The 25,552-nt window shown below is 43.3% G+C and overlaps 1 protein-coding gene across 1 annotated transcript; it reads left to right on the top strand.

Annotated features, from left to right (window-relative positions):
- Positions 1-1,669: 1,669 nt before the first annotated feature.
- LOC109890066 (arachidonate 5-lipoxygenase) lies at positions 1,670-24,431 on the top strand. The gene is made up of 14 exons (XM_031823788.1): positions 1,670-2,109; positions 5,169-5,367; positions 5,630-5,711; positions 5,941-6,063; positions 13,337-13,443; positions 13,951-14,123; positions 14,365-14,511; positions 17,713-17,916; positions 18,083-18,169; positions 18,902-19,080; positions 19,835-19,956; positions 20,724-20,824; positions 23,709-23,879; positions 24,012-24,431. The coding sequence occupies exons 1-14, from the start codon at positions 1,960-1,962 to the stop codon at positions 24,189-24,191; spliced, it is 2,025 nt and encodes a 674-aa protein (XP_031679648.1). The 5' UTR covers positions 1,670-1,959; the 3' UTR covers positions 24,192-24,431.
- Positions 24,432-25,552: the final 1,121 nt, after the last annotated feature.

The following is a 25,552-nucleotide window of genomic DNA, read 5'->3' as shown; positions in this document are numbered from 1 at the left end:
AGTGCCAACGACCACTGTTTGCTAAAATAAATTGTGATGTTTCCTTATGGAATAGGAAGAAAGTTGCCAGTTATTGTTTCATCCTCCTAATGTTGAGTGTTAGGGTTGAGGATAGAGTAAACTGATCCTAGACCTATGGTTAAGTACAACTTAAATATTGCTTCAAGACTGCCTGTGATTTCTCAAGAGAAAGAAGAACATGTACTGAACAAAAATATAAACGCAACATGTAAAGTGTTGGTCCAATGTTTCATGAGCTGAAATAAAAGATCCCAGAAATGTTACATACGCACAAAACTCAATTGGCATGCTGACTGCAGGAATGTCCACCAGAGCTGTTGCCAGAGTTAGGTGTGTTCATTTCTCTACCATAAACCACCTCCAGAGTCATTTCAGACAATTTGGCTGTACTTTCAACCGGCCTCACAACTGCAGACCATGTGTTACCATGACCACGTGTTACAATGCCAGCCCAGAACCTCCTCTTCCGGCTTCTTCATCTTTGGTATCATCTGAGACCAGCCACACTGACAGCTGATGAAACTGAAGAATATTTCTGTCTGGAATGAAGACCTTTTCTGGGGGGAAAATCGTTAGGCCCACCCATGACTGTGCCCCTTCCCAGTCATGTGAAATCCATAGATTCGGGCCTAAATAATTTATTTCAATTGACTGATTTATTTATATGAACTTTAAATCAGTAAAATCGTTGAAATTGTTGCATGTTGCATTTATATTTTTGATCAGTATAAATACCATTCTCAAGAAAGTAGATACCATTTCACCCTAGGAGGGAAAACCCTGAACCACCAACTATATTTACCTTGGTCTGACTAGAAGTTATACTGAGCAGTTTGACATGGCCATAATGTCTCTAACAGATAAAACATGCAGAGCATATTTAGCCATTAGAAAGACCCTGTATAAATTAACCCCCAATTAGAATTAAACTTAAATTATTTGACTATGTCGTAACTCCAATCATTCTATATAGCAGTGAAATTCGGGGACCTCAATACAATTGAGGAAAATACATCATGGGATAGAAGCCCTACCAACATTTTACACCTGGAATGTTGTTCTTCTGGACTCACCTCACCTAAGAGAGAGAGAGGGGGAGAGAGAAATAAGGGGGAGAGAGAGAGAAGGGGGGAGAGAGAGAGAAGGGGGAGAGAGAGAGGAGGGGAGAGAGAAATAAGGGAGAGAGAGAGAGAGGAGGGGACAGAGGGAGGGAGAGAGGAGGGGGGAGAGAGAGAGAGAGGAGGGGAGAGAGAAATAAGGGAGAGAGAGAGAGAGAAGGGGAGAGAGAGAGAAGGGGGAGAGAGAGGAGGGGAGGGAGAGAGGAGGGGGAGAGAGAGAGGAGGGGGGAGAGAGAGAGGAGGAGGGTGAGAGAGAGGAGGGGGGAGAGAGAAAGAAGAGAGAGAGAGAGAGAGAGAGAGAGAGAGAAGGGGGGGAGAGACAGAGAGGAGGGGGGAGAGAGAGGAGGGGGGTGAGAGAGAGAAGGGGGAGAGAGAGAGAGGAGGGGGGAGAGAGAGAGGAGGGGGGGGGAGAGAGAGGAGGGGGTGAGAGAGAGAGAGGAGGGGGAGAGAGAGAGAGAGAGAGAGAGAGAGAGAGAGAGAGAAGGCGGAGAGAGATAATGTGAATAGAAGATGATCTTCAGGCATGATACAGGGGTGGGGTCAAACAGAACACCAGCCCACATGAAACATTATCATATGCCTCTGCCTCTAGCTAGTTGTTTAAATGCTTTTACATTGCATGTGTGGTGTCTGTATATTAGGGGTTGTTTATGAGAGAGAGAGAGAGAGCGAGAGAGAGGTCTACGTATATTCATGAGCAGAAAGGGGAACTCTAATTTGGTCCAGACTCTCTCAAAGTGAACAACCAACACACTTGTAGTAGGTGATCATAGAGTTAACCAGTGGATATCTCCTGTCTATTCTGTGTGTGTTTACCACCATGCCATCCTACACAGTGATGGTGGCTACAGGGAGCCAATGGTTTGCAGGGACTGATGACTACATATACATCACCCTGGTGGGAACAGAGGGCTGCAGTGAGAGGACTTTACTGGACAAACCATTCTACAATGACTTCGAGAGAGGGGCGGTGAGTTGAGTTACAGTGGCTTTTGTGGTTAGGGTTTTGTCTGTCGTGCTCACTAACCAGAGTTCGTGTTAGAGTGAGATTAAAGGTTTCACAGTGTGTGCATTACTTGAAAGACAGAGTTGACCTTGTTAATGAAAATCATTAGAAATATTGTACCTTCATCAGACTTGAGACCGGATATGTACTTAGTTAGAAAGCTTCCTCTGGTATTTGTCCTGAAGACTAAACTTCAAAAGAAAGGAATTGATTGTGCTCTTTAGGATGACTGATTACTAGTTGTGTAGACAATTACGTACACTATATATTCAAAAGTATGTGGACACCCCTTCGCATTAGTGGATTCAGCTATTTCAACCACACCCATTGCTGACAGGTGTATAAAATCGAGCACACCGCCATGCAATCTCAATAGACAAACATTGGCAGTAGAATGGCCTTAATGAAGAGCTCAGTGACTTTCAGTCACCTTTCCAACAAGTCAGTTCGTCAAATTTGTGCCCTTGTAGAGCTGCCCCGGTCAACTGTAAGTGCTGTAATTGTGAAGTGGAAACGTCTAGGAGCAACAACGGCTCAGCCACAAAATGATAGGTCACTACCACTTCACAGAACAGGACTGCAGAGTGCTGCAGCGCATACAAATCGCCTGTCCTCGGTTGCAATACTCTCTACCAAGATCCAAACTGCCTCTGGAAGCAACGTCAGCACAAGACATTTTTGTCAGGAGCTTCATGAAATGGGTTTCCATGACCGAGCACCCGCACACAAGCCTAAGATCACCATGTGCAATGCCAAGAGTCGGCTAGAGTCGTGTAAAGCTCGCCTCCATTAGACTCTAGAGCAGTGGAAACATTCTCTGGAGTGATGAATCTTGTGGATGCCATGAGAACCCTACCTGCACCCAATGCACATTGCCAACTGTAAAGTTTGGTGGAGGAGGAATAATGGTCTGGGGCATTTTGTCATGCTTCGGGCTGGGCCCTTTAGATCCAATGAAGGGACATCTTAACTCTACAGCATACAATGACATTCTAGACAATTCTGTGCTTCCAACATTGTGGCAACTGTCGTGTAAATTTCCTGTATTTACCAAATCATGAGAGCAAACCACACACAAGTCAGAGTTAGTTATCACAAAGTCCATCTTTAATTATATGAGCTTCATCACAACCCTGTGACTCTCAGATCAATGCTTCTTCCTTGCTGAGTGGACTTTCAGGTTATGTCGATATAGGATTCGTTTTACTATGAATGTAGATACTTTTGAACCTGTTTCCTCGAGCATCTCCACAAGGTCCTTTGTTGTTGTTCTGGGATTGATTTGCACTTTTTGCACCAAAGTACATTCATCTCTACGAGACAGAACACGTCTCCTTCCTGAGCAGTATGATGGCTGCGTGGTCCCATGGTGTTTATACTTGCATACTATTATTTGTACAGATGAATGTGGTACGTTTGGAAATTGCTCCTAAGGATGAACCAGACTGTCTTGGCTGATTTCTTTTGATTTTCCCATGATGTCAAGCAAAGAGGCACTGAGTTTGAAGGTAGGCCTTGAAATACATCCACAGGTACACCTCCAATTGACTCAAATGATGTCAATTAGCTTATCAGAAGCTTCTAAAGCCATGACATAATTTTCTGGAATTTTCCAAGCTGTTTAAAGGCACAGTCAACTGTATGTAAATGTCTGACCCACTGGAATTGTGATACAGTGAATTATAAGTTAAATAATCTGTCTGTTAACAATTGTTGTAAAAATGACTTGTGTCATGCACAGTAGATGTCCTAACCGACTTGCCAAAACTATAGTTTGTTAACAAGAAATGTGTGGAGTGGTTGAAAAACAAGTTTTAATGACTCTAACCTAAGTGTATGTAAACTTCAGACAACTGTATATACACAATGACATTCTAGACAATTCTGTGCTTCCAATTTTGTGGCAACAGTATGGGGAAGGCCCTTTCCTGTTTCAGCATCATTTTTTTATTTTACTGTTCCCCAGTGTAAGATCTGCCACAGAATGTGTTGCAGGATCAAGCCCAGCCCTGTAGAAACATCTGTCATCAGGTTCACACTGCAAGCTGAGAAAAGAGGAACCACTCCGTCAGTCAGTGAGGTTACACATAAACTTGATGAGCTCTATTCTCTTAAATAAATTGTGCCTGAAATTGTGTTCCAATATGAGTCAAGGGGAGTAATCCATAGAGATGAAGTAAAGAGACTTTACTGTGATTCGTTCCATTTACACATGGCTATTTACCTGGGTGTCACCTGGAAATACAATGGATTGGATTATATAATGCATTTTTTAAGGCTCAAATCTCTTTACATTGATTGTCCTGTAGAAACTTGCCTTTACCACTGCACAGTACAGTACTAGATAAAAGGGTTACGCTCCGGTGCAGAGTGAGTCCTGGAGGCGCCATCACCACCATCGCTGTTACTTTGTATGAGGGTGGTCTAAAGGAATCAGATTACTAAATTCAATTCTCTGCTCTTTCACTCTAAGGAAGCAAAATAACAACATAAGGCCTATTGACAAACGTCTTCTACAGCCAATAGCTGATGAGTGACCTGCTCGTGACCTCATGGCCCATGAACACCACATGGAAGTTCAATAAAAAGCTTCCCTATCTGATCAAAATTGTCAACTCATTCTGGCATTAAAAGCTTCACCAGTGTCTGAATCTTGTTCACTAGATCCAGTTGTACTCTTTAGTTCAGGATGCATCAGCTGTATACTTCCTCTACTGCACTAACCATCAGTGACTCATGAGCTCGTATCAACCTCATGCTGTCTCTTTCTGACTGTTGTATCTGGACGCCAGAAAGAGAACCTGGTGCAAAATGAACAGCTATGGGGATCCCAACAAACACAATAAACCTTGTTCAGTATAAGTCATTATTTTAATCACTTTCCGTAACAGTGATAACCTGGTAATGACTATTGTCCGTCCTCAGGTTAGGCTGAATCTGGGTCCAGGAATTAGCCCATTATGTTTACTCTACACAGGATGAGAGCAAGCTCAATCGCTCTAAACCTGGTTGTCCATCCTCAGGTGGACTCGTATGATGTGACGGTGGGGGAGAACCTGGGAGAGATGGAGCTGGTGAAGGTAGAGAAGAATAAGTACTGGGTTCATGATGACTGGTACTGTAAGTACATCACAGTGAAGACTCCCTCTGGAGACTACGTAGAGTTCCCCTGCTTCCGATGGCTGGTGGACGACAAGGAGGTGGTCCTTAGGGACGGCAGAGGTACCTGTCTGTCTGTTGGTCTGTCTGTCTGTCTGTCTGCCGGTCTTTCTGTCTGTCTGTCTGCCGGTCTTTCTGTCTGTCTCTCTGTCTGTCTGTCTGTCTGCCGGTCTTTCTGTCTGCCGGTCTTTCTGTCTGTCTGTCTGTCTGTCTGTCTGTCTGTCTGTCTGTCTGTCTGTCATTAAACTGTCTCCTCTCCTTATCTTAAGGAACACATAAGTCAATCCAGAAACATCTTCATTACGGGTTTTCACTTTTTTTTAAGCACGGTTGCCAAAGGATGACAAGACCAGACTGGAGAAGCAGCACCGGCGTAAAGAGCTGGAGAGCAGACGGAAAACCTACAGGCAAGAGCTGGGTTTATGGTGTAGCACACATCTACATCACCAAGATGCGTTAAACAAATACATGTATTCAATGTATTGAACTAGTCAATGTTTTCTAGTATCCAATGCACTGACTTTATAAAGTGTAGCCTAACAGTAAAATATCTGTGCACAGTGTTATGTAGTGTAGTCCTAATTCAGTAGTGCTGCTGAACGTGCTAGTGATTCTGTGATGTCCTGCTGTGTATAGATGGACTGAGTGGCAGCCTGGGTTTCCTATGAGTATAGATGCCAACACACACAAGGAGCTTCCCAGAGACATCCAGTTTGACAGCGAGAAAGGAGTGGACTTCATTCTCAACTACAGTAAGGCGTAAGTACTGCATCCATACTACACTCTGTAACCATTGTCCTATCATTACAGGGTTACAGGTTCAAACCCTGCCACCACTGTTTCCCCTCACCACTGGTTCCCCTCATACTGTTTCCCCTCATCACTGTTTCCCCTCATCACTGTTTCCCCTCACCACTGTTTCCCCTCATCACTGTTTCCCCTCACCACTGTTTCCCCTCACTACTGTTTCCCCTCATCACTGTTTCCCCTCATCACTGTTTCCCCTCATCACTGTTTCCCCTCATCACTGTTTCCCCTCACTACTGTTTCCCCTCACCACTGTTTCCCCTCACTACTGTTTCCCCTCACTACTGTTTCCCCTCATCACTGTTTCCCCTCATACTGTTTCCCCTCACTACTGTTTCCCCTCACCACTGTTTCCCCTCATCACTGTTTCCCCTCACCACTGTTTCCCCTCATCACTGTTTCCCCTCACAACTGTTTCCCCTCATCACTCTTATTATTATCTACCCTGATGCCAAGTCAATTTATCCTGCCTTCATGTACATATTTACCTCAAATACCTTATTATTATCTATCCTGATGTCTAGTCACTTTACCCTGCCTTCATGTACATATTTACCTCAAATACCTTATTATTATCTATCCTGATGCCTAGTCACTTTACCCTGCCTTCATGTACATATTTACCTCAAATACCTTATTATTATCTATCCTGATGCCTAGTCACTTTACCCTGCCTTCATGTACATATTTACCTCAAATACCTTATTATTATCTATCCTTTTGCCTAGTCACTTTACCCTGCCTTCATGTACATATTTACCTCAAATACCTTATTATTATCTATCCTGATGCCTAGTCACTTTACCCTGCCTTCATGTACATATTTACCTCAAATACCTTATTATTATCTATCCTTTTGCCTAGTCACTTTACCCTGCCTTCATGTACATATTTACCTCAAATACCTTATTATTATCTATCCTTTTGCCTAGTCACTTTACCCTGCCTTCATGTACATATTTACCTCAAATACCTTATTATTATCTATCCTTTTGCCTAGTTACTTTACTCTGCCTTCATATACATATCTACCTCAAATACCTTATTATTATCTATCCTGATGCCTAGTCACTTTACCCTGCCTTCATGTACAGTGGGGCAAAAAAAGTATTTAGTCAGCCACCAATTGTGCAAGTTCTCCCACTTAAAAAGATGAGAGAGGCCTGTAATTTTCATCATAGGTACACCTCAACTATGACAGACAAAATGAGAAAAAAATCCAGAAAATCACATTGTAGGATTTTTTATGAATTTATTTACAAATTATGGTGGAAAATAAGTATTTGGTCACCTACAAACAAGCAAGATTTCTGGCTCTCACAGACCTGTAACTTCTTCTTTAAGAGGCTCCTCTGTCCTCCACTTGTTACCTGTATTAATGGCACCTGTTTGAACTTGTTATCAGTATAAAAGACACCTGTCCACAACCTCAAACAGTCACACTCCAAACTCCACTATGGACAAGACCAAAGAGCTGTCAAAGGACACCAGAAACAAAATTGTAGACCTGCACCAGGCTGGGGAGACTGAATCTGCAATAGGTAAGCAGCTTGGTTTGAAGAAATCAACTGTGGGAGCAATTATTAGGAAATGGAAGACATACAAGACCACTGATAATCTCCCTCGATCTGGGGCTCCACGCAAGATCTCACCCCGTGTGGTCAAAATGATCACAAGAACAGTGAGCAAAAATCCCAGAACCACACGGGGGGACCTAGTGAATGACCTGCAGAGAGCTGGGACCAAAGTAACAAAGCCTACCATCAGTAACACACTACGCCGCCAGGGACTCAAATCCTGCAGTGCCAGACATATCCCCCTGCTTAAGCCAGTACATGTCCAGGCCCGTCTGAAGTTTGCTAGAGAGCATTTGGATGATCCAGAAGAAGATTGGGAGAATGTCATATGGTCAGATGAAACCAAAATATAACTTTTTGGTAAAAACTCAACTCGTCGTGTTTGGAGGACAAAGAATGCTGAGTTGCATCCAAAGAACACCATACCTACTGTGAAGCATGGGGGTGGAAACATCATGCTTTGGGGCTGTTTTTCTGCAAAGGGACCAGGACGACTGATCCGTGCAAAGGAAAGAATGAATGGGGCCATGTATCGTGAGATTTTGAGTTAAAACCTCCTTCCATCAGCAAGGCCATTGAATATGAAACGTGGCTGGGTCTTTCAGCATGACAATAATCCCAAACACACCACCCGGGCAACGAAGGAGTGGCTTCGTAAGAAGCATTTCAACAGGCCTCTCTCATCTTTTTAAGTGGGAGAACTTGCACAATTGGTGGCTGACTAAATACTTTTTTGCCTCACTGTACATAATTACCGAAAATACCTTATTATTATCTATCCTGATGCCTAGTCACTTTACCCTACCTTCACGTACATATCTACCTCAAATACTTCTTACCTCTGCACATTGATCTGGTACTGGTTCTCCCTGTATATAGCTCCACGTTGATCTGGTACTGATACTCCTTGTACATAGCTCCACGTTGATCTGGTACTGGTACTCAATGTATATAGCTCCACATTGATCTGGTACTGGTACTCCCTGTATATAGCTCCACATTGATCTGGTACTCCCTGTTTATAGCTCCACACTGATCTGGTACTGGTACTCCCTGTATATAGCTCCACATTGATCTGATACTGGTACTCCCTGTATATAGCTCCATGTTGATCTGGTACTGGTAGACCTAGTCTTTCCAATGTGCAGATATACACTGGGTGTAATTTGTACTCTCTACAGTGCTAAACCTACAGCAGGCCTCTTTCCAATGTGGAGATTTACACATGGTTTAATTTGTACTCTCTACAGTGCTAAACCTACAGCAGGCCTCTTTCCAATGTGGAGATTTACACTGGGTTTAATTTGTACTCTCTACAGTGCTAAACCTACAGCAGGCCTCTTTCCAATGTGGAGATGTCCATGTAGAAGACCCATGCTTGTCATAATTGGGCATTTTCTGTTTTTAGGGGCAATATTTGTTTATTGCATTGACACTTATGCTCTAAATGTCAGGTTGTCCAGGATGGAGCTGTCATCTAGTGAGGTGTTCCTCGAAATGTTTTTTTTATTGTTCTCAAAGGGACTTCTTGGTTTGAATAAAGGCTAAATGGGAAACAGAAATCCATTGTTGGCTCAGCAGGTGGGTGGTGAGTAGTATGTAAATGTGACTAAAAGGTAACCTGTTTTAAAGCTCTGTATGAAAGCCTGTGGAACAGGATAGTTCATGTATGAGTAACCAGGGACATTTGCATGTATCCTACACATCACCAGACCTAAACACAAACACATATTGTTTCAATTTCAATTTCAATTTTTGAATTTTACCTTTATTTAACCAGGTAGGCCAGTTGAGAACAAGTTCTCATTTACAACTGCGACCTGGCCAAGATAAAGCAAAGCAGTGCGAAACAAACAACAACACATACACATGGAATAAACAAACGTACAGTCAATAACACAATAGAAAAAAAATTAAGTCTATATACAGTGTGTGCAAATGGCGTGAGGAGGTAAGGCAATAAATAGGACATAGTAGCGGAGTAATTACAATTTAGCAAATTAACACGGGAGTGATAGATGAGCAGATGATGATGTGCAAGTAGAAATACTGGTGTGCAAAAGAGCAGAAAAGTAAATAAAAACAATATGGGGATGAGGTAGGTAGATTGGGTGGGCTATTTACAGATCCGCTATGTACAGCTGCAGCGATTGGTTAGCTGCTCAGATAGCTGATGTTTAGAGTTATTGAGGGAAATATAAGTCTCCAGCTTCAGTGATTTTTGCAAATAGTTTCAGTCATTGGCAGCAGAGAACTGGAAGGAAAGGCTGCCAAAGAGGTGTTGACTTTGGGGATGACCAGTGAAATATACCTGTTGGAGTGCATGCTACGGGTGGGTGTTGTTATCGTGACCAGTGAGCTGAGATAAGGCGGAGCTTTACTTAGCATAGACTTAATGATGACCTGGAGCCAGTGGGACTGGCGACGAATATGTAGCGAGGGCCAGACTAGAGCATATAGGTCGCAGTGGTGGGTGGTATAAGGGGCTTTGGTGACAAAATGGATGGCACTGTGATAGACTTCATCCAGTTTGCTGAGTAGAGCAGCTATTTTGTAAATGACATCGCTGAAGTTGAGGATCGGCAGGATAGTCAGTTTTACGAGGGTATGTTTGGCGGCGTGAGTGAAGGAGGCTTTGTTGCGAAATAGGAAGCCGATTTTAGATTTCATTTTGGATTGGAGATGTTTAATATGAGTCTGGAAGGAGAGTTTACAGTCTAGCCAGACACCTAGGTATTTGTAGTTGTCCACATATTCTAAGTCAGAACCGTCCAGAGTAGTTATGCTAGGCGGGCGGGTGGGTGCGGGCAGCGAGCAGTTGAAAAGCATGCATTTGGTTTTACTTGCGTTTAAGAGCAGTTGGAGGCTACGGAAGGAGTGTTGTATGGCATTGAAGCTTGTTTGGAGGTTAGTTAACACAGTGTCCAGAGAAGGGCCAGATGTATTCAGAATGGTGTTGTCTGCATAGAGGTGGATCAGGGAATCACCCGCAGCAAGAGCGACATCGTTGATATATACAGAGAAAACAGTCGGTCCGATAATCGATCCCTGTGGTACCCCCATAGAGACTGCCAGAGGTCCGGACAACAGGCCCTCTGATTTAACACACTGAACTCTGTCTGAGAAGTAGTTGGTGAAAAGGCGAGGCAGTCATTTGAGAAACCAAGGCTGTTGAGTCTGTGGATAAGAATTTGGTGATTGACAGACTCAAAAGCCTTGGCCAGGTCGATGAAGACGGCTGCACAGTACTGTCTTTTATCGATGCTGGTTATGATATTGTTTAGGTCCTTGAGCGTGGCTGGGGTGGACCCATGACCAGCTTGAAAACCGGATTGCACAGGGGAGAAGGTTCGGTGGGATTCAAAATGCTCAATGATCTGTTTATTAACTTGGCTTTCGAAGACTTTAGAAAGGCAGGGCAGGATAGATATTGGTCTATAACAGTTTGGGTCCAGAGTGTCACTCCCTTTGAAGAGGGCGATGACCGCGGCATCTTTCCAATCTTTAGGAATCTCAGATGATACGAAAGAGAGGTTGAACAGACTGGTAATAGGAGTTGCAACAATGGCGGCTGATACTTTTAGAAAGAGAGGGTCCAGATTGTCTAGCCCAGCTGATTTGCACAGGTCCAGGTTTTGCAGCTCTTTCAGAACTATCTGGATCTGGATTTCGGTGAAGGAGAAGCTGGGGAGGCTTGGGCAAGTAGCTGTGGGTGTGCAGAGCTGTTGGCCGGGGTTGGGGTAGCCAGGAGGAAAGCATGGCCAGCCGTAGAGAAATGCTGATTGAAATTCTCGATTATCGTGGATTTATCGGTGGTGACAGTGTTACCTAGCCTCACTGCAGTGGGCAGCTTGGAGGATGTGCTCTTATTCTCCATGGACTTTTCATTGTCCCAAAACATTTTGGATTTAGAGCTACAGAATGCAAATTTCTGTTTGAAAAAGCTAGTTTGGAAGGAGAGTTTATACATGCAGTCTGACTGCATGTATTGATTTCTGACTTCCCTGAAAAAGTAGACAAATACTTTGGTTCAAACCTATCAGCTTACTTAATTTTTTTAATCTACATTATGAAATAAGGTGAATATGGGTGATGATGAGGTCCAACTTTCCTTTGATTGCTTAGGAGGGATAGCAACCTTGGAAACGGGTTGTCTGTCTTTGCTCTGTAGTTCCTCTGTAGTTCAGTTGGTAGAGCATGGTGCTTATAATGCCAGGATAGTGGGTTCGATTCCCGGGATCACCCATATGTAAACACACATGATTGTAAGTCGCTTTGGATAAAAGCGTCTGCTAAATGACTTATACACTCAGTGTACAAAACGTTAATGACAGCTGCTCATTATGATCCCTTGTTCATGTCACTTCAATCAGTGTAGATAATGGGGAGGAGACAGGCTACATGTAAATAATGATTTTCAAGCCATGAGACATGAATTGTGTATGCATTCCATTCAGAGGGTGAATAGCCAAAACAAATCATTTATGTGCCTTTGAACGGGGTATGGTAGTAGGTGCCAGGCACACTGGTTTGTGTCAGGAACTGCAACACTGCTGGGTTTTTCACGCTCAAAGTTTCCTGTGTGTATCAAGAATGGTCCAGCACCCATTGGAGTCAACATGGGCCAGCATCCCTGTGGAACACTTTTGACGCCTTATAGTCCATGCTCCAACGAATTGGGGGGGGGGGGGGGGGGGGCTGCAACTCAATTTTAGGAATGTGTTCTTAATGTTTGGTCTTACTCAAAGGCGTGATGAGGAACTAGAGGAAGTGGCTGGTGTTAGCATGCCATGTATTTATAGTCCTGAGAAGTGTTGGTGTCATCATGACTAACTGTGTTGCTATGGCTTGTTTGAATAACGGAATTATTGGTGCAGATGATTTATTGGTGCAGATGATTTATTGGTGCAGATGATTTATTGGTGCAGATGATTTATTGGTGCAGATGATTTATTGGTGCAGATGATTTATTGGTGCAGATGATTTATTGGTGCAGATGATTTATTGGTGCAGATGATTTATTTGTGCAGATGATTTATTGGTGCAGATGATTTATTTGTGCAGCTGAATTTGCATTGATACCACCTTATCTGCAGAGAGCACAGAGTACAAAGGACTACATGCAGTACGTTGTGCTATTAAGACATTGCACAATGCTTGATGTAGATTTACCAGACTGGTGATGGATAACATTCAAAGCATGATGACTGACCTCCATTGATAGTACCAATGTACCAATGACTAGTAAACATTACTCACCACGAGGTGAGTAGCAGCATTCTCAGTATCCCAAATGTTGTTGCCAAAGTACTGCACACATATGTGCGCGTATCATAACAAAGAAGGGAAGCGGTAACTCTATCCATAAAATTAATCCCTAACAACCAATGCTGCTAACGTTCTAATATAAGGTGGATAAGTGTGTAAAGAATGTGTACATACATCAGCAACTCCTGAATTGTCTTGTTTGTTGATCACATTGAAATGAGAAGAAAATAACTCAACATAAATCTTAGCTTTGCTTGACCATCCTGATCTCCCGAGATTACATTTTGTTTCTCTACATGGTATTGCAGAGGTCAGTCAGGAGGGTGGATCAGGAATCATAAATCTCCTGCAGCTAGATGATGTTGTCCTTTCCTCCCCAGGATAGAGAACCTGTGTGTGAACCAGTTCATGCACATGTTCCAGTCCTCCTGGAATGACTTTGCTGACTTTGAGCGGATCTTCGTCAGGATCAAAAACACCATCTCAGGTGTGTGGTCCCTGTTTTCTCCATAGAATGTGGTCCCTGTTTTCTCCATAGAATGTGGTCACTGTTTTCTCCATAGAATGTGGTCCCTGTCTTCTCCATAGAATGTGGTCACTGTTTTCTCCATAGAATGTGGTCACTGTTTTCTCCATAGAATGTGGTCACTGTTTTCTCCATAGAATGTGGTCACTGTTTTCTCCATAGAATGTGGTCACTGTTTTCTCTATAGAATTTGGTCACTGTTTTCTCCATAGAATGTGGTCACTGTTGTCTCCATAGAATGTGGTCACTGTTTTCTCCATAGGGTCCCCTTATGTAAGACCGGCACTATACTAGCTGTTTCTGCAATCATTCTCTTCTTCTCTCCTCTCCTCCTTCTCTCTTCTCCCCTCTTCCTCTTCTCTCCTCCTTTTCTCCCCCTCCCCTCCTCTCCCCTCCTCTCCCATCCTCTCCCATCCCATCCCTTTTCCTCCCCTCTCCTCTCCTCTCCTCACCCTATTCCTATCCTAGAGTATGTGATGCAGCACTGGAAAGAGGACTTTATGTTTGGATACCAGTACCTGAACGGCTGTAACCCAGTGATGATTCAGAAGTGCACCAAGCTGCCAGAGAAGTTCCCCGTTACACACAACATGGTGGCAGACTGTCTGGAGAGAGAGATGACTCTGGAGGAGGAGATCAAGGTAGAGACTGAACCCATAGAGATCCTATTCAATTATTCTAATTCCTAATTCTATGACTGATACACACACGTCACATGTCACCTGCACGCAGTTGTGCAAGCATATACACATGCATGCACACATCACATCCACTCACTGTACCTGTGACAGATTGTACACACAAAAAGACAAGGCATTCAGAAAGACAGACTCGGAGGTTCATTCTAAGACATTCACCCCTTGTATTACATGTTGTTTGCAGGCTGGTAACATCTACCTAGCAGACTATGAGTTGATGGAAGACATCAGTCCCAACAGTACAGACCCCTGTACTCTACAGTACCTGGCTGCTCCTATCTGTATGCTGTACAATAACAGCCAGAGCAAGATCCTGCCTCTGGCCATACAGGTAGGCTGTGTGCTTAGAAAAACACTAGGGAGCAGCTGGCTTGTGTTAACCCTAGCCATTAGCCAAATAGCTCAGCTGAACAACTGTTTGTGTCATAATAGTGTAAAGCTTAAGTCCTTTTGCCAATTGTTATAAGGATCATTCTACAAAATTAGTGGCTTTTGCATTCCTTTGATATCTTAAGTTGAAACTGTGCACAAATATTGCATAAAAATGTATAAAAAAGTGAATAAAGGCTAAAGTGTAAGGGATTTCCTCCTCTTCTTCCGAAGAGGAGAGGCGAAAAGGATCAGAGGACCAATATGCGGCGTGGTAAGTGTCCATGGTTCTTTTAATACGTAAATGTACACATGAACAACTGAATACAAAAACAAGAAAGGTGAAAACCCAAAACAGTCCTATCTGGTGCAAACACAGAGACAGGAACAATCACCCACAAACACACAGTGAAACCCAGGCTACCTAAGTATGATTCTCAATCAGAGACAACTAATGACACCTGCCTCTGATTGAGAACCATACTAGGCTGAAACATAGAAATACCCAAATCATAGAAAAACAAACATAGACTGCCCACCCCAACTCACACCCTGACCATACTAAATAATGACAAAACAAAGGAAATAAAGGTCAGAACGTGACATAAAGTGTCCATCTGTCAACCCTTTGTCACTTCTAGGAAGATTTTAACCAACTTAATCCCAAAGGTTATCCAAGTTTCACCATCATTGTACAGCCCTAGTTATTTTGTTGCTTTGATAGTCATTTCTGAAGATTATTAGTTATTTAATGTGAATAGTGATTGGCTTGGGGGTTCAAGCTGTTTAGAAGCATCTTGGACCTAGACTTGGCGCTCAGGTACCTCTTGCCGTGTGGTAGCAGAGAAAACAGTCTATGACTAGGGTGGCTGGAGTCTTTGACAATTTTTAGGGCCTCACTCTGACACCACATGGTATAGAGGTCATGGATGACAGGAAGCTTGGCCCCGGTGATGTACTGGGCCTTACGCACTACCCTCTGTAGTGCCTTTCGGTCAGAGGCCGAGCAGTTTCCATACCAGGCAGTGATGCAACCCGTCAGGATGCTCTCGATGGTGAAGCTGTAAGACCTTTTGAGGATCTGAGGACCCATGCCAAATCTTTTCAGTCTCCTTGTGGGGTAATAGGTTTTGTCGTGCCCTCTTCACGTCTGTCTTGGTGTGCTTGGACCATGTTAGTTTGTTGGTGATTTGGACGCCAAGGAACTTAAAGCTTTCAACCTGCTCCACTAAAGCCTCGTCGATGAGAATGGGGGCGTGCTCGGTCCTCCTTTTCCTGTAGTCCACAATCATCTCCTTTGTCTTAACCAGGTTGAGGGATAGGTTGTTGTCCTTGCACCACATGGTCAGGTCTCATCGTTGTCGGTAATCAGGACTACCACTGTTGTGTCATCTGGAAACTTAATGATGGTGTTGGAGTCGTGCCTGGCTGTGCAGTCATGAGTGAACAGGGAGTACAGGAGGTGACTGAGCACGCACCCCTGAGGGGCCCCTGTGTTGAGGATCAGCGTGGCGGATGTGTTGTTATCTACCCTTACCACCTGGGGGTGGCCCGATAAGAAGTCCAGGATCCAGTTGCAGAGGGAGGTGTTTAGTCCCAGTGTCCTTAGCTTGTTGATGATCTTTGAGGGCACTATGATATTGAATGTTGAGCTGTCATCAATGAATAGCATTCTCACATAGGTGTTCCTTTTGTCCAGGTGGGAAAGGGCAGTGTGGAGTGCAATAGAGATTTCATCATCTGTGGATCTGTTAGGGCGGTATGCAAATTGGAGTGGGTCTAGGGTTTCTGGGATAATGTCGTTGATGTGAGCCATGACCAGCCTTTCAAAGCACTTAATGGCTACGGGTCAGTAGTCATTCAGGCAGGTTACCTTAGTGTTGTGTTCTTGGGCACAGGGACTATGGTGGTCTGCTTAAAACATGTTGGTATTACAGACTTGGACAGGGAGAGCTTGAAAATGTCAGTGAAGATACTTGCCAGTTGGTCAGCGCATGCTCACAGTACACGTCCTGGTAATCCGTCTGGCCCTGCGACCTTGTGAATGTTGACCTGTTTAAAGGTCTTACCCACATTGGCTGTGGAGAGCGTGATCACACAGCCGTCCAGAACAGCTGGTGCTCTCATGCATGTTTCAGTGTTATTTGTTTCGAAGCAAGCATAGAAGTAGTTTAGCTCATCTGGTACGCTCGTATCACTGGGCAGCTCTCGGCTGTGCTTCCCTTTGTTTATTTTTATTTAATTATCCGTTATTTTACCAGGTAAGTTAACTGAGACCACATTCTCATTTGCAGCAAAATCCTGGGGAATAGTTATAGGGGAGAGGATGAATGAGCCAGTTGTAAACTGGGGATTATTAGGTGACCGTGATGGTTTGATGGCCAGATTGGAAATTTAGCCAAGACACCGGGGTTAACACCCCTACTCTTACGATAAGAGCCATGGGATCTTTAATGACCTCAGAGAGTCAGGACACCCGATTAACGTCCCATCCGAAAGACGGCACCCTACACAGGACAGTGTCCCCAATAACTGCCCTGGGGCATTGGTATATTTTTTTAGACCAGAGGAAAGAGTGCCTCCTACTGGCCCTCCAACACCACTTCCAGCAGCATCTGGTCTCCCATCCAGGGACTGACCAGGGCCAACCATGCTTAGCTTCAGAAGCAAGCCAGCAGTGGTATTCAGGGTGGTATGCTGCTGGCTTGTAGTCTGTAATGGTTTGCAAGCCCTGCCACATCCGACGAGCATCAGAGCCGGTATAGTACGATTCGATCTTAGTCCTTTATTGACGCTTTGCCAATTTGATGGATCGTCGGAGGGCATAGCGGGATTTCTTATAAGCTTCAGGGTTAGAGTCCCGCTCCTTGAAAGCAGCAGCTCTAGCCTTTAGCTTAGTGCGGATGTTGCCTGTAATCCATTGCTTCTGGTGGTGGTATGTACATATGGTCACTGTGGGGACAACGTCATCGATGCACTTATTGATGAAGTCAATGACTGATGTGGTGTACTCCTCAATGCCATAGACGTTTCTTCACCATCTAGTAAAACATACCTCTCCTCTCCTCTTGCCATGTTCTTCCTCTCTCTCTTCCTCCCCTTCATCCTCCCCCTCCTCCTCCTCATTCTCCCTCTCTTCCTCCTCCTCCTCTCTGTATCCTAGCTGGGTCAGACTCCAGGGAAAGACAACCCTATCTTCCTGCCCAGTGATGGTCAGTATGACTGGATGCTAGCTAAGATCTGGGTCCGCTCCTCTGACTTCCACATCCACCAGACAGTCACACACCTGCTGAGGACTCACCTGGTCTCTGAGGTGTTTGGAGTGGCCATGTTCAGACAGCTGCCTGCTGTACACCCTGCATATAAGGTACACCAACACGTTGGTCTGTGCTTGAGTTTTGTTTCTGCTAATGTGACTGAATAGTTGATTCATTGATAGGTTGATTCTTTAACTCATTGATTCATGGATTGGTTAGTTATATATTTACTGATTGATTGATTGGTTGACTGACTGATGGTCTGTCCTACTCTAGTTGCTCCTTCCTCACATTCGTTTCACCATCGCCATCAACACCAAGGCCAGAGAGCAACTCATCTGTGAGTTTGGCATCTTCGATAAGGTGAGAACGTGTGTGTGTTTGAGAGTGAGAGCGAGAGAGACAGAGACATAGACAGATTAAATGAATGTGTCTGTCTCTCCCAAGATCAACAATACAGTTAATGTGTCTGTCTCTCCCCAGATCAACGGTACAGTTAATGTGTCTGTCTCTCCCCAGATCAACAGTACAGTTAATGTGTCTGTCTCTCCCCAGATCAACAGTACAGTTAATGTGTCTGTCTCTCCCCAGATCAACAGTACAGTTAATGTGTCTGTCTCTCCCCAGATCAACAGTACAGTTAATGTGTCTGTCTCTTCCCAGATCAACAGTACAGTTAATGTGTCTGTCTCTCCCCAGATCAACAGTACAGTTAATGTGTCTGTCTCTCCCCAGATCAACAGTACAGTTAATGTGTCTGTCTCTCCCCAGATCAACAGTACAGTTAATGTGTCTGTCTCTCCCCAGATCAACAGTACAGTTAATGTGTCTGTCTCTCCCCAGATCAACGGTACAGTTAATGTGTCTGTCTCTCCCCAGATCAACAGTACAGTTAATGTGTCTGTCTCTCCCCAGATCAACAGTACAGTTAATGTGTCTGTCTCTCCCCAGATCAACAGTATAGTTAATGTGTCTGTCTCTCCCCAGATCAACAGTACAGTTAATGTGTCTGTCTCTCACCAGATCAACAGTACAGTTAATGTGTCTGTCTCTCCCCAGATCAACAGTACAGTTAATGTGTCTGTCTCTCCCCAGGCCAATGGTACAGGAGGTGGAGGTCATGTTGAGATGATCCAGAAGGCCATGAGGTCACTGACCTTCAGATCTTTGTGTTTCCCTGATGCCATTAAGGCACGCGGGATGGACAGCCCTGAGGACCTTCCCTACTACTACTACAGAGATGACGGGAACAGGGTCTGGGATGCCACCAAGAGGTCAGAGGTCATAGGGGTGTTGTGGGGGGGGGGGGGGGGGGGGGGGGGCAGACCAATCACCAGGAAGAGATGCCAGGCGGTGGCTAACAGTCACCCTAGCTTCATGTCCACACACTGGCTCAACCCTCACACCTAAACCTATCTTCATGTGCACATCATTGATTAACCCTAAACCTAGCTTCATGTCCACATCATTGATCAGCCCTAACCCTAGCTTCATGTTCACATCATTGATTAACCCTAAACCTAGCTTCATGTTCACATCATTGATTAACCCTAAACCTAGCTTCATGTCCACATCATTGATCAGTCCTAACCCTAAACCTAGCTTCATGTCCACATCATTGATTAACCCTAAACCTAGCTTCATGTCCACATCATTGATCAGTCCTAACCCTAAACCTAGCTTCATGTCCACATCATTGATCAGTCCTAACCCTAAACCTAGCTTCATGTCCACATCATTGATCAGTCCTAACCCTAAACCTAGCTTCATGTCCACACCATTGATCAGCCCTAAACCTAGCTTCATGTCCACATCATTGATAAACCCTAAACCTAGCTTCATGTCCACATCATTGATTAACCCTAAACCTAGCTTCATGCCCACATCATTGATCAGTCCTAACCCTAAACCTAGCTTCATGTCCACATCATTGATCAGTCCTAACCCTAAACCTAGCTTCATGTCCACATCATTGATCAGTCCTAACCCTAGCTATTATTCTAACCCTAAATTTTCTTTTGACCCTAGTTTTGTGTGGGACGTGGTGTGTATCTACTATGACAGTGACAACACAGTACAGAAGGATGAGGAGATCCAGGCGTTCGTTAAAGATGTCTGCAGCTTTGGGATGCAGGACCTTGATTGCTGTGGTGGGTACAAACACATAATAACCACCAAACACTACAATGGCATAGCCCGCTTTAAAATATTTGAGTTATCTGCAATACAAATACACACTTATTATTTCTCTGGGTTGTGTTGAAAGACGTAGCTGACTACGCAGTAACATTATCGACATTTAGCTATGCAGACACCCTTGTATACAGACATGTACTTAACTTTTGAGTTGGCCAATAGCCTCTCTGTCAGGGACTGGTTAGTGGCTCACTGATGGAACAAGTGTCAAAATAAACATCCTGTGTTGCGCCCAAAAACTTGTTTTTACATCCTGTGTTGGGCCTTTTACTTAACTTGGCGTTAAGCAAGGGCTGACCACTGCACTCTATGGCTCCCGAGTGGCGCAGCAGTCTAAGGCACTGCATCTCAGTGCTTGAGGCATCACTACAGACCCTGGTTTGAATCCAGGCTGTATCACAACCGGCTGTGATTGGGAGTCCCATAGGGCGGCGCACAATTGGCCCAGCGTCGTCTGGGTTTGACTGTTGTAGGCTGTCATTGTAAATAAGAATGAGTTCTTAACTGACTTGCCGAGTTAAATTAAGTTTAAATTAAGAATAAATACATTAAATGACAAGGAGTCATTTAATGTCACTATTTATTTTTAATTGTTATATTTAACTCTGCATTGTTGGAAAAAGACCCATATGTAAGCATTTCACTGTTGGTATTCACCTGTTGTTTATGAAGCATGTGACAAATAACATTAGATTGGATTATATGGAAACCTTTTCTGCAGAGTTTCCCAAATCCCTGAAGACACGTGAGGATCTCACGGAGTACCTGACTGTCATCATCTTCACTGCCTCTGCTCACCATGCTGCTGTCAACTTCGGACAGGTAACATTTAGGGCTAGATTCAATCAGATTGACATCTGCATAGCGTTGTTTTGGCGGTGTAACTGTAGGTTTGTAACTTATAACGCAGTAGGGATCATACGGGAGTGGTTTGTAACTTATAACGCAGTAGGGATCATACAGGAGTGGTTTGTAACTTATAACGCAGTAGGGATCATACGGGAGTGGTTTGTAACTTATAACGCAGTAGGGATCATAAGAAAGTTGTTTGTTACTTCTAACTCAGCAGGAATCATGAGAAAGTTGTTTGTAACTTCTAACTCAGTAGGAATCTTTAGGGAGTGGTTTGTAACTTCTAACTCAGTAGGAATCTTTAGGGAGTGGTTTGTAACTTCTAACTCAGCAGGAATCATGAGAAAGTTGTTTGTAACTTCTAACTCAGTAGGAATCTTTAGGGAGTGGTTTGTAACTTCTAACGCAGTAGGAATCTTTAGGGAGTGGTTTGTAACTTCTAACTCAGTAGGAATCTTTAGGGAGTGGTTTGTAACTTCTAACTCAGTAGGAATCTTTAGGGAGTGGTTTGTAACTTCTAACTCAGTAGGAATCTTTAGGGAGTGGTTTGTAACTTCTAACTCAGTAGGAATCATGAGAAAGTTGTTTGTAACTTCTAACTCAGTAGGAATCTTTAGGGAGTGGTTTGTAACTTCTAACTCAGTAGGAATCTTTAGGGAGTGGTTTGTAGCTTCTAACTCAGTAGGAATCTTTAGGGAGTGGTTTGTAACTTCTAACTCAGTAGGAATCTTTAGGGAGTGGTTTGTAGCTTCTAACTCAGTAGGAATCTTTAGGGAGTGGTTTGTAGCTTCTAACTCAGTAGGAATCTTTAGGGAGTGGTTTGTAACTTCTAACTCAGTAGGAATCTTTAGGGAGTGGTTTGTAACTTCTAACGCAGTAGGAATCTTTTGGGAGTGGTTTGTAACTTCTAACTCAGTAGGAATCTTTAGGGAGTGGTTTGTAACTTCTAACTCAGTAGGAATCTTTAGGGAGTGGTTTGTAACTTCTAACTCAGCAGGAATCATGAGAAAGTTGTTTGTAACTTCTAACTCAGTAGGAATCTTTAGGGAGTGGTTTGTAACTTCTAACGCAGTAGGAATCTTTAGGGAGTGGTTTGTAACTTCTAACTCAGTAGGAATCTTTAGGGAGTGGTTTGTAACTTCTAACTCAGTAGGAATCTTTAGGGAGTGGTTTGTAACTTCTAACTCAGTAGGAATCTTTAGGGAGTGGTTTGTAACTTCTAACTCAGTAGGAATCATGAGAAAGTTGTTTGTAACTTCTAACTCAGTAGGAATCTTTAGGGAGTGGTTTGTAACTTCTAACTCAGTAGGAATCTTTAGGGAGTGGTTTGTAGCTTCTAACTCAGTAGGAATCTTTAGGGAGTGGTTTGTAACTTCTAACTCAGTAGGAATCTTTAGGGAGTGGTTTGTAGCTTCTAACTCAGTAGGAATCTTTAGGGAGTGGTTTGTAGCTTCTAACTCAGTAGGAATCTTTAGGGAGTGGTTTGTAACTTCTAACTCAGTAGGAATCTTTAGGGAGTGGTTTGTAACTTCTAACGCAGTAGGAATCTTTTGGGAGTGGTTTGTAACTTCTAACTCAGTAGGAATCTTTAGGGAGTGGTTTGTAACTTCTAACTCAGTAGGAATCTTTAGGGAGTGGTTTGTAACTTCTAACTCAGCAGGAATCATGAGAAAGTTGTTTGTAACTTCTAACTCAGTAGGAATCTTTAGGGAGTGGTTTGTAACTTCTAACGCAGTAGGAATCTTTAGGGAGTGGTTTGTAACTTCTAACTCAGTAGGAATCTTTAGGGAGTGGTTTGTAACTTCTAACTCAGTAGGAATCTTTAGGGAGTGGTTTGTAACTTCTAACTCAGTAGGAATCTTTAGGGAGTGGTTTGTAACTTCTAACTCAGTAGGAATCATGAGAAAGTTGTTTGTAACTTCTAACTCAGTAGGAATCTTTAGGGAGTGGTTTGTAACTTCTAACTCAGTAGGAATCTTTAGGGAGTGGTTTGTAGCTTCTAACTCAGTAGGAATCTTTAGGGAGTGGTTTGTAACTTCTAACTCAGTAGGAATCTTTAGGGAGTGGTTTGTAGCTTCTAACTCAGTAGGAATCTTTAGGGAGTGGTTTGTAGCTTCTAACTCAGTAGGAATCTTTAGGGAGTGGTTTGTAACTTCTAACTCAGTAGGAATCTTTAGGGAGTGGTTTGTAACTTCTAACGCAGTAGGAATCTTTTGGGAGTGGTTTGTAACTTCTAACTCAGTAGGAATCTTTAGGGAGTGGTTTGTAACTTCTAACTCAGTAGGAATCTTTAGGGAGTGGTTTGTAACTTCTAACGCAGTAGGAATCTTTAGGGAGTGGTTTGTAACTTCTAACTCAGTAGGAATCTTTAGGGAGTGGTTTGTAACTTCTAACGGAGTAGGGTTATTAAGGAAGTGATTTGTGACACACAAGAGTAGCCGCTCACCGATATGTCAGCTCATACCGCTGTTACCCCCAACACCGCCAAAACATCTGCTATACAGATGTCGGCCAACGCTGGATAAGGCTGGTCAATGCTCGATCTGATTGAATCCAAGCTTTGGTTAGATTTTGTAAGGTAGGCTTTAGACAGGTATGATTTGCTCAGGTAGGCTATTTAGTCAGGTAGGCTTTGGACAATTGGTCCACATTATTCAATGGGTGGGTCTAATCCTGAATGCCGATTGGTTAAAACCGCATTCCAGACGGTATCTATTCCACAAGTTACCACCGGCTACATCTATGACATTAAACCGATGATTTACTCTGTTCCATCTGACTGCACAATCCATCATACGAGAGCACCACCTAGCTTCCCTTAGATGTTAATGTCTGCCTACTCTGTGTATTTCAGTATGACTGGTGCTCGTGGATCCCCAACGCGCCCCCCACCATGCGGAAGCCCCCTCCCACACAGAAGGGGGTGGTAGATGTGAAGTTCATCATCGAGAGTCTCCCTGACCGCGGCCGGTCCTGCTGGCACCTAGGGGCTGTCTGGGCCCTTAGTCAGTTCCAGGAGAATGAAGTAAACACACCACACACAACACAACACACACACACTCACACACATAAGACACACATGCACACACGTTTGTCTGCTTTTATTCTGAATGTTAAAGAATGCCCTCCAACCTCTCTCTCTCTCTCTCCCCCCCAGCTGTTCCTGGGGATGTATCCAGATGAGCACTTCATAGAGAAGCCAGTGAAGGAGGCCATGGAATCGTTCAGGCAGAGACTGGCAGAGGTCAGCAGTGCCATCAAGATCCGCAACGAAGGCAAGAAACTACCCTACTACTACTTCTCTCCTGACCGCATCCCTAACAGTGTGGCTGTCTGAAAGAGGGATGGAGGAGGGTGAGAGGAAGGATGGGAGCGAGAGCGAGGGAGTGATGGAGGGAGATATTGTGAACAGTGATTTATGGTGTTGTTTCTTACACAGTGCTATATGTATATTGTGCTATGATAAGCACATACCCACTGATGCAATTCATCTTTTTTTGCCAGCGATTTTTAGAAACAGAAAGTGAATCATCATTGTTGTACAATTCAAATGTCAAATAAAAATTCTCAAAATGTGCTTTTGTATTTATCCTTATATTATTGTAAAACTGTTGGTGACAATGAAAGTATTTGAGACACATATTCACAAGCTAAAATGAAAGACATTCCGGTATTCAGAATAACAAACCGTTTCAAGGTTTTCATTTTTATTTGGTTGGTTTTTCAATCTACATACTTTATTCAAACATGGGAAATGAAACAAATCAAAACACATCAATATTATTTTTTAATTTTTTAAACATAAGTCATTTTTTTTCTTACCAAAATTCTATACAGTTACTATTGAAAGGTAAACTCACAGACAAACATGTGGAATGATATATGAAGGAGGGAAACAGTCTTATGTTCAAGTCCAGTCAGTAGTAAAGCACTGTAGTTTTATGCAAGTAACACTTTCTCAGTACAAGGGTTATTATTCTGATGATGGGGGACGGAACGGCTTTCCTTAATGAATGGCTGTTTAAGCTACATATGTTCAGCAGGAGAAATGCGTGTTCTCTTACATGTTAAATGACTTTGAATGAACAGACAGACCTCTGCCAGAGTAACGTTACACAGTATGGTTTAAGGGTTTCAGTATTCCAGGAACTTTCCCAAAATGGTCAGGTTTTCCAGAAATCTGTGAATATTCCAACCGGGACATCTGGAAATGGGTGGAATTTGGGGAAAGTTGCCAGAATTGTGCAAATGCTGGGGAAAATGGAGGGGCACCGTTACAAAGTTATTATAGAGCTTGGCAGTAAAAACTGTTCTCATCAAATAGCTAAGCAAAGCCCTGTACATAAAAGTCTGAGGTGAAACATGAAAGGTCAACATCAACAAGTCAATGTCTCAAAGAGAGAATTATAGGAGCCAGCTATATACATCATCATAAAATCTATAATTTCAATTAATTTATCAATCATGTAAATGTTAATATTTGAAAATCTCAATTAATTCTCTGACTAAAATAAACGGATGTATCATTTGTATCCATTGTATTGATCGGGTAAAAGCAGTGGTTGTAAATGCAGGTTGAATAACTTATGGAGGGTAGAACTATAGATGTCGACTTAAGAGTAAATGACCTATAAACGCCAAGCACAGTGTGGTTTACTTTAAGCCTGGCATCAGTGTATTACCACTCCCTTTCAAAGA

The sequence above is a fragment of the Oncorhynchus kisutch genome, linkage group LG4, assembly GCF_002021735.2.
Source record: "Oncorhynchus kisutch isolate 150728-3 linkage group LG4, Okis_V2, whole genome shotgun sequence".
NCBI lineage: Eukaryota > Metazoa > Chordata > Actinopteri > Salmoniformes > Salmonidae > Oncorhynchus > Oncorhynchus kisutch.
The sequence above is the reverse complement of the archived record's forward strand: the minus strand, read 5'-3'. Positions and strand labels throughout refer to the sequence as shown.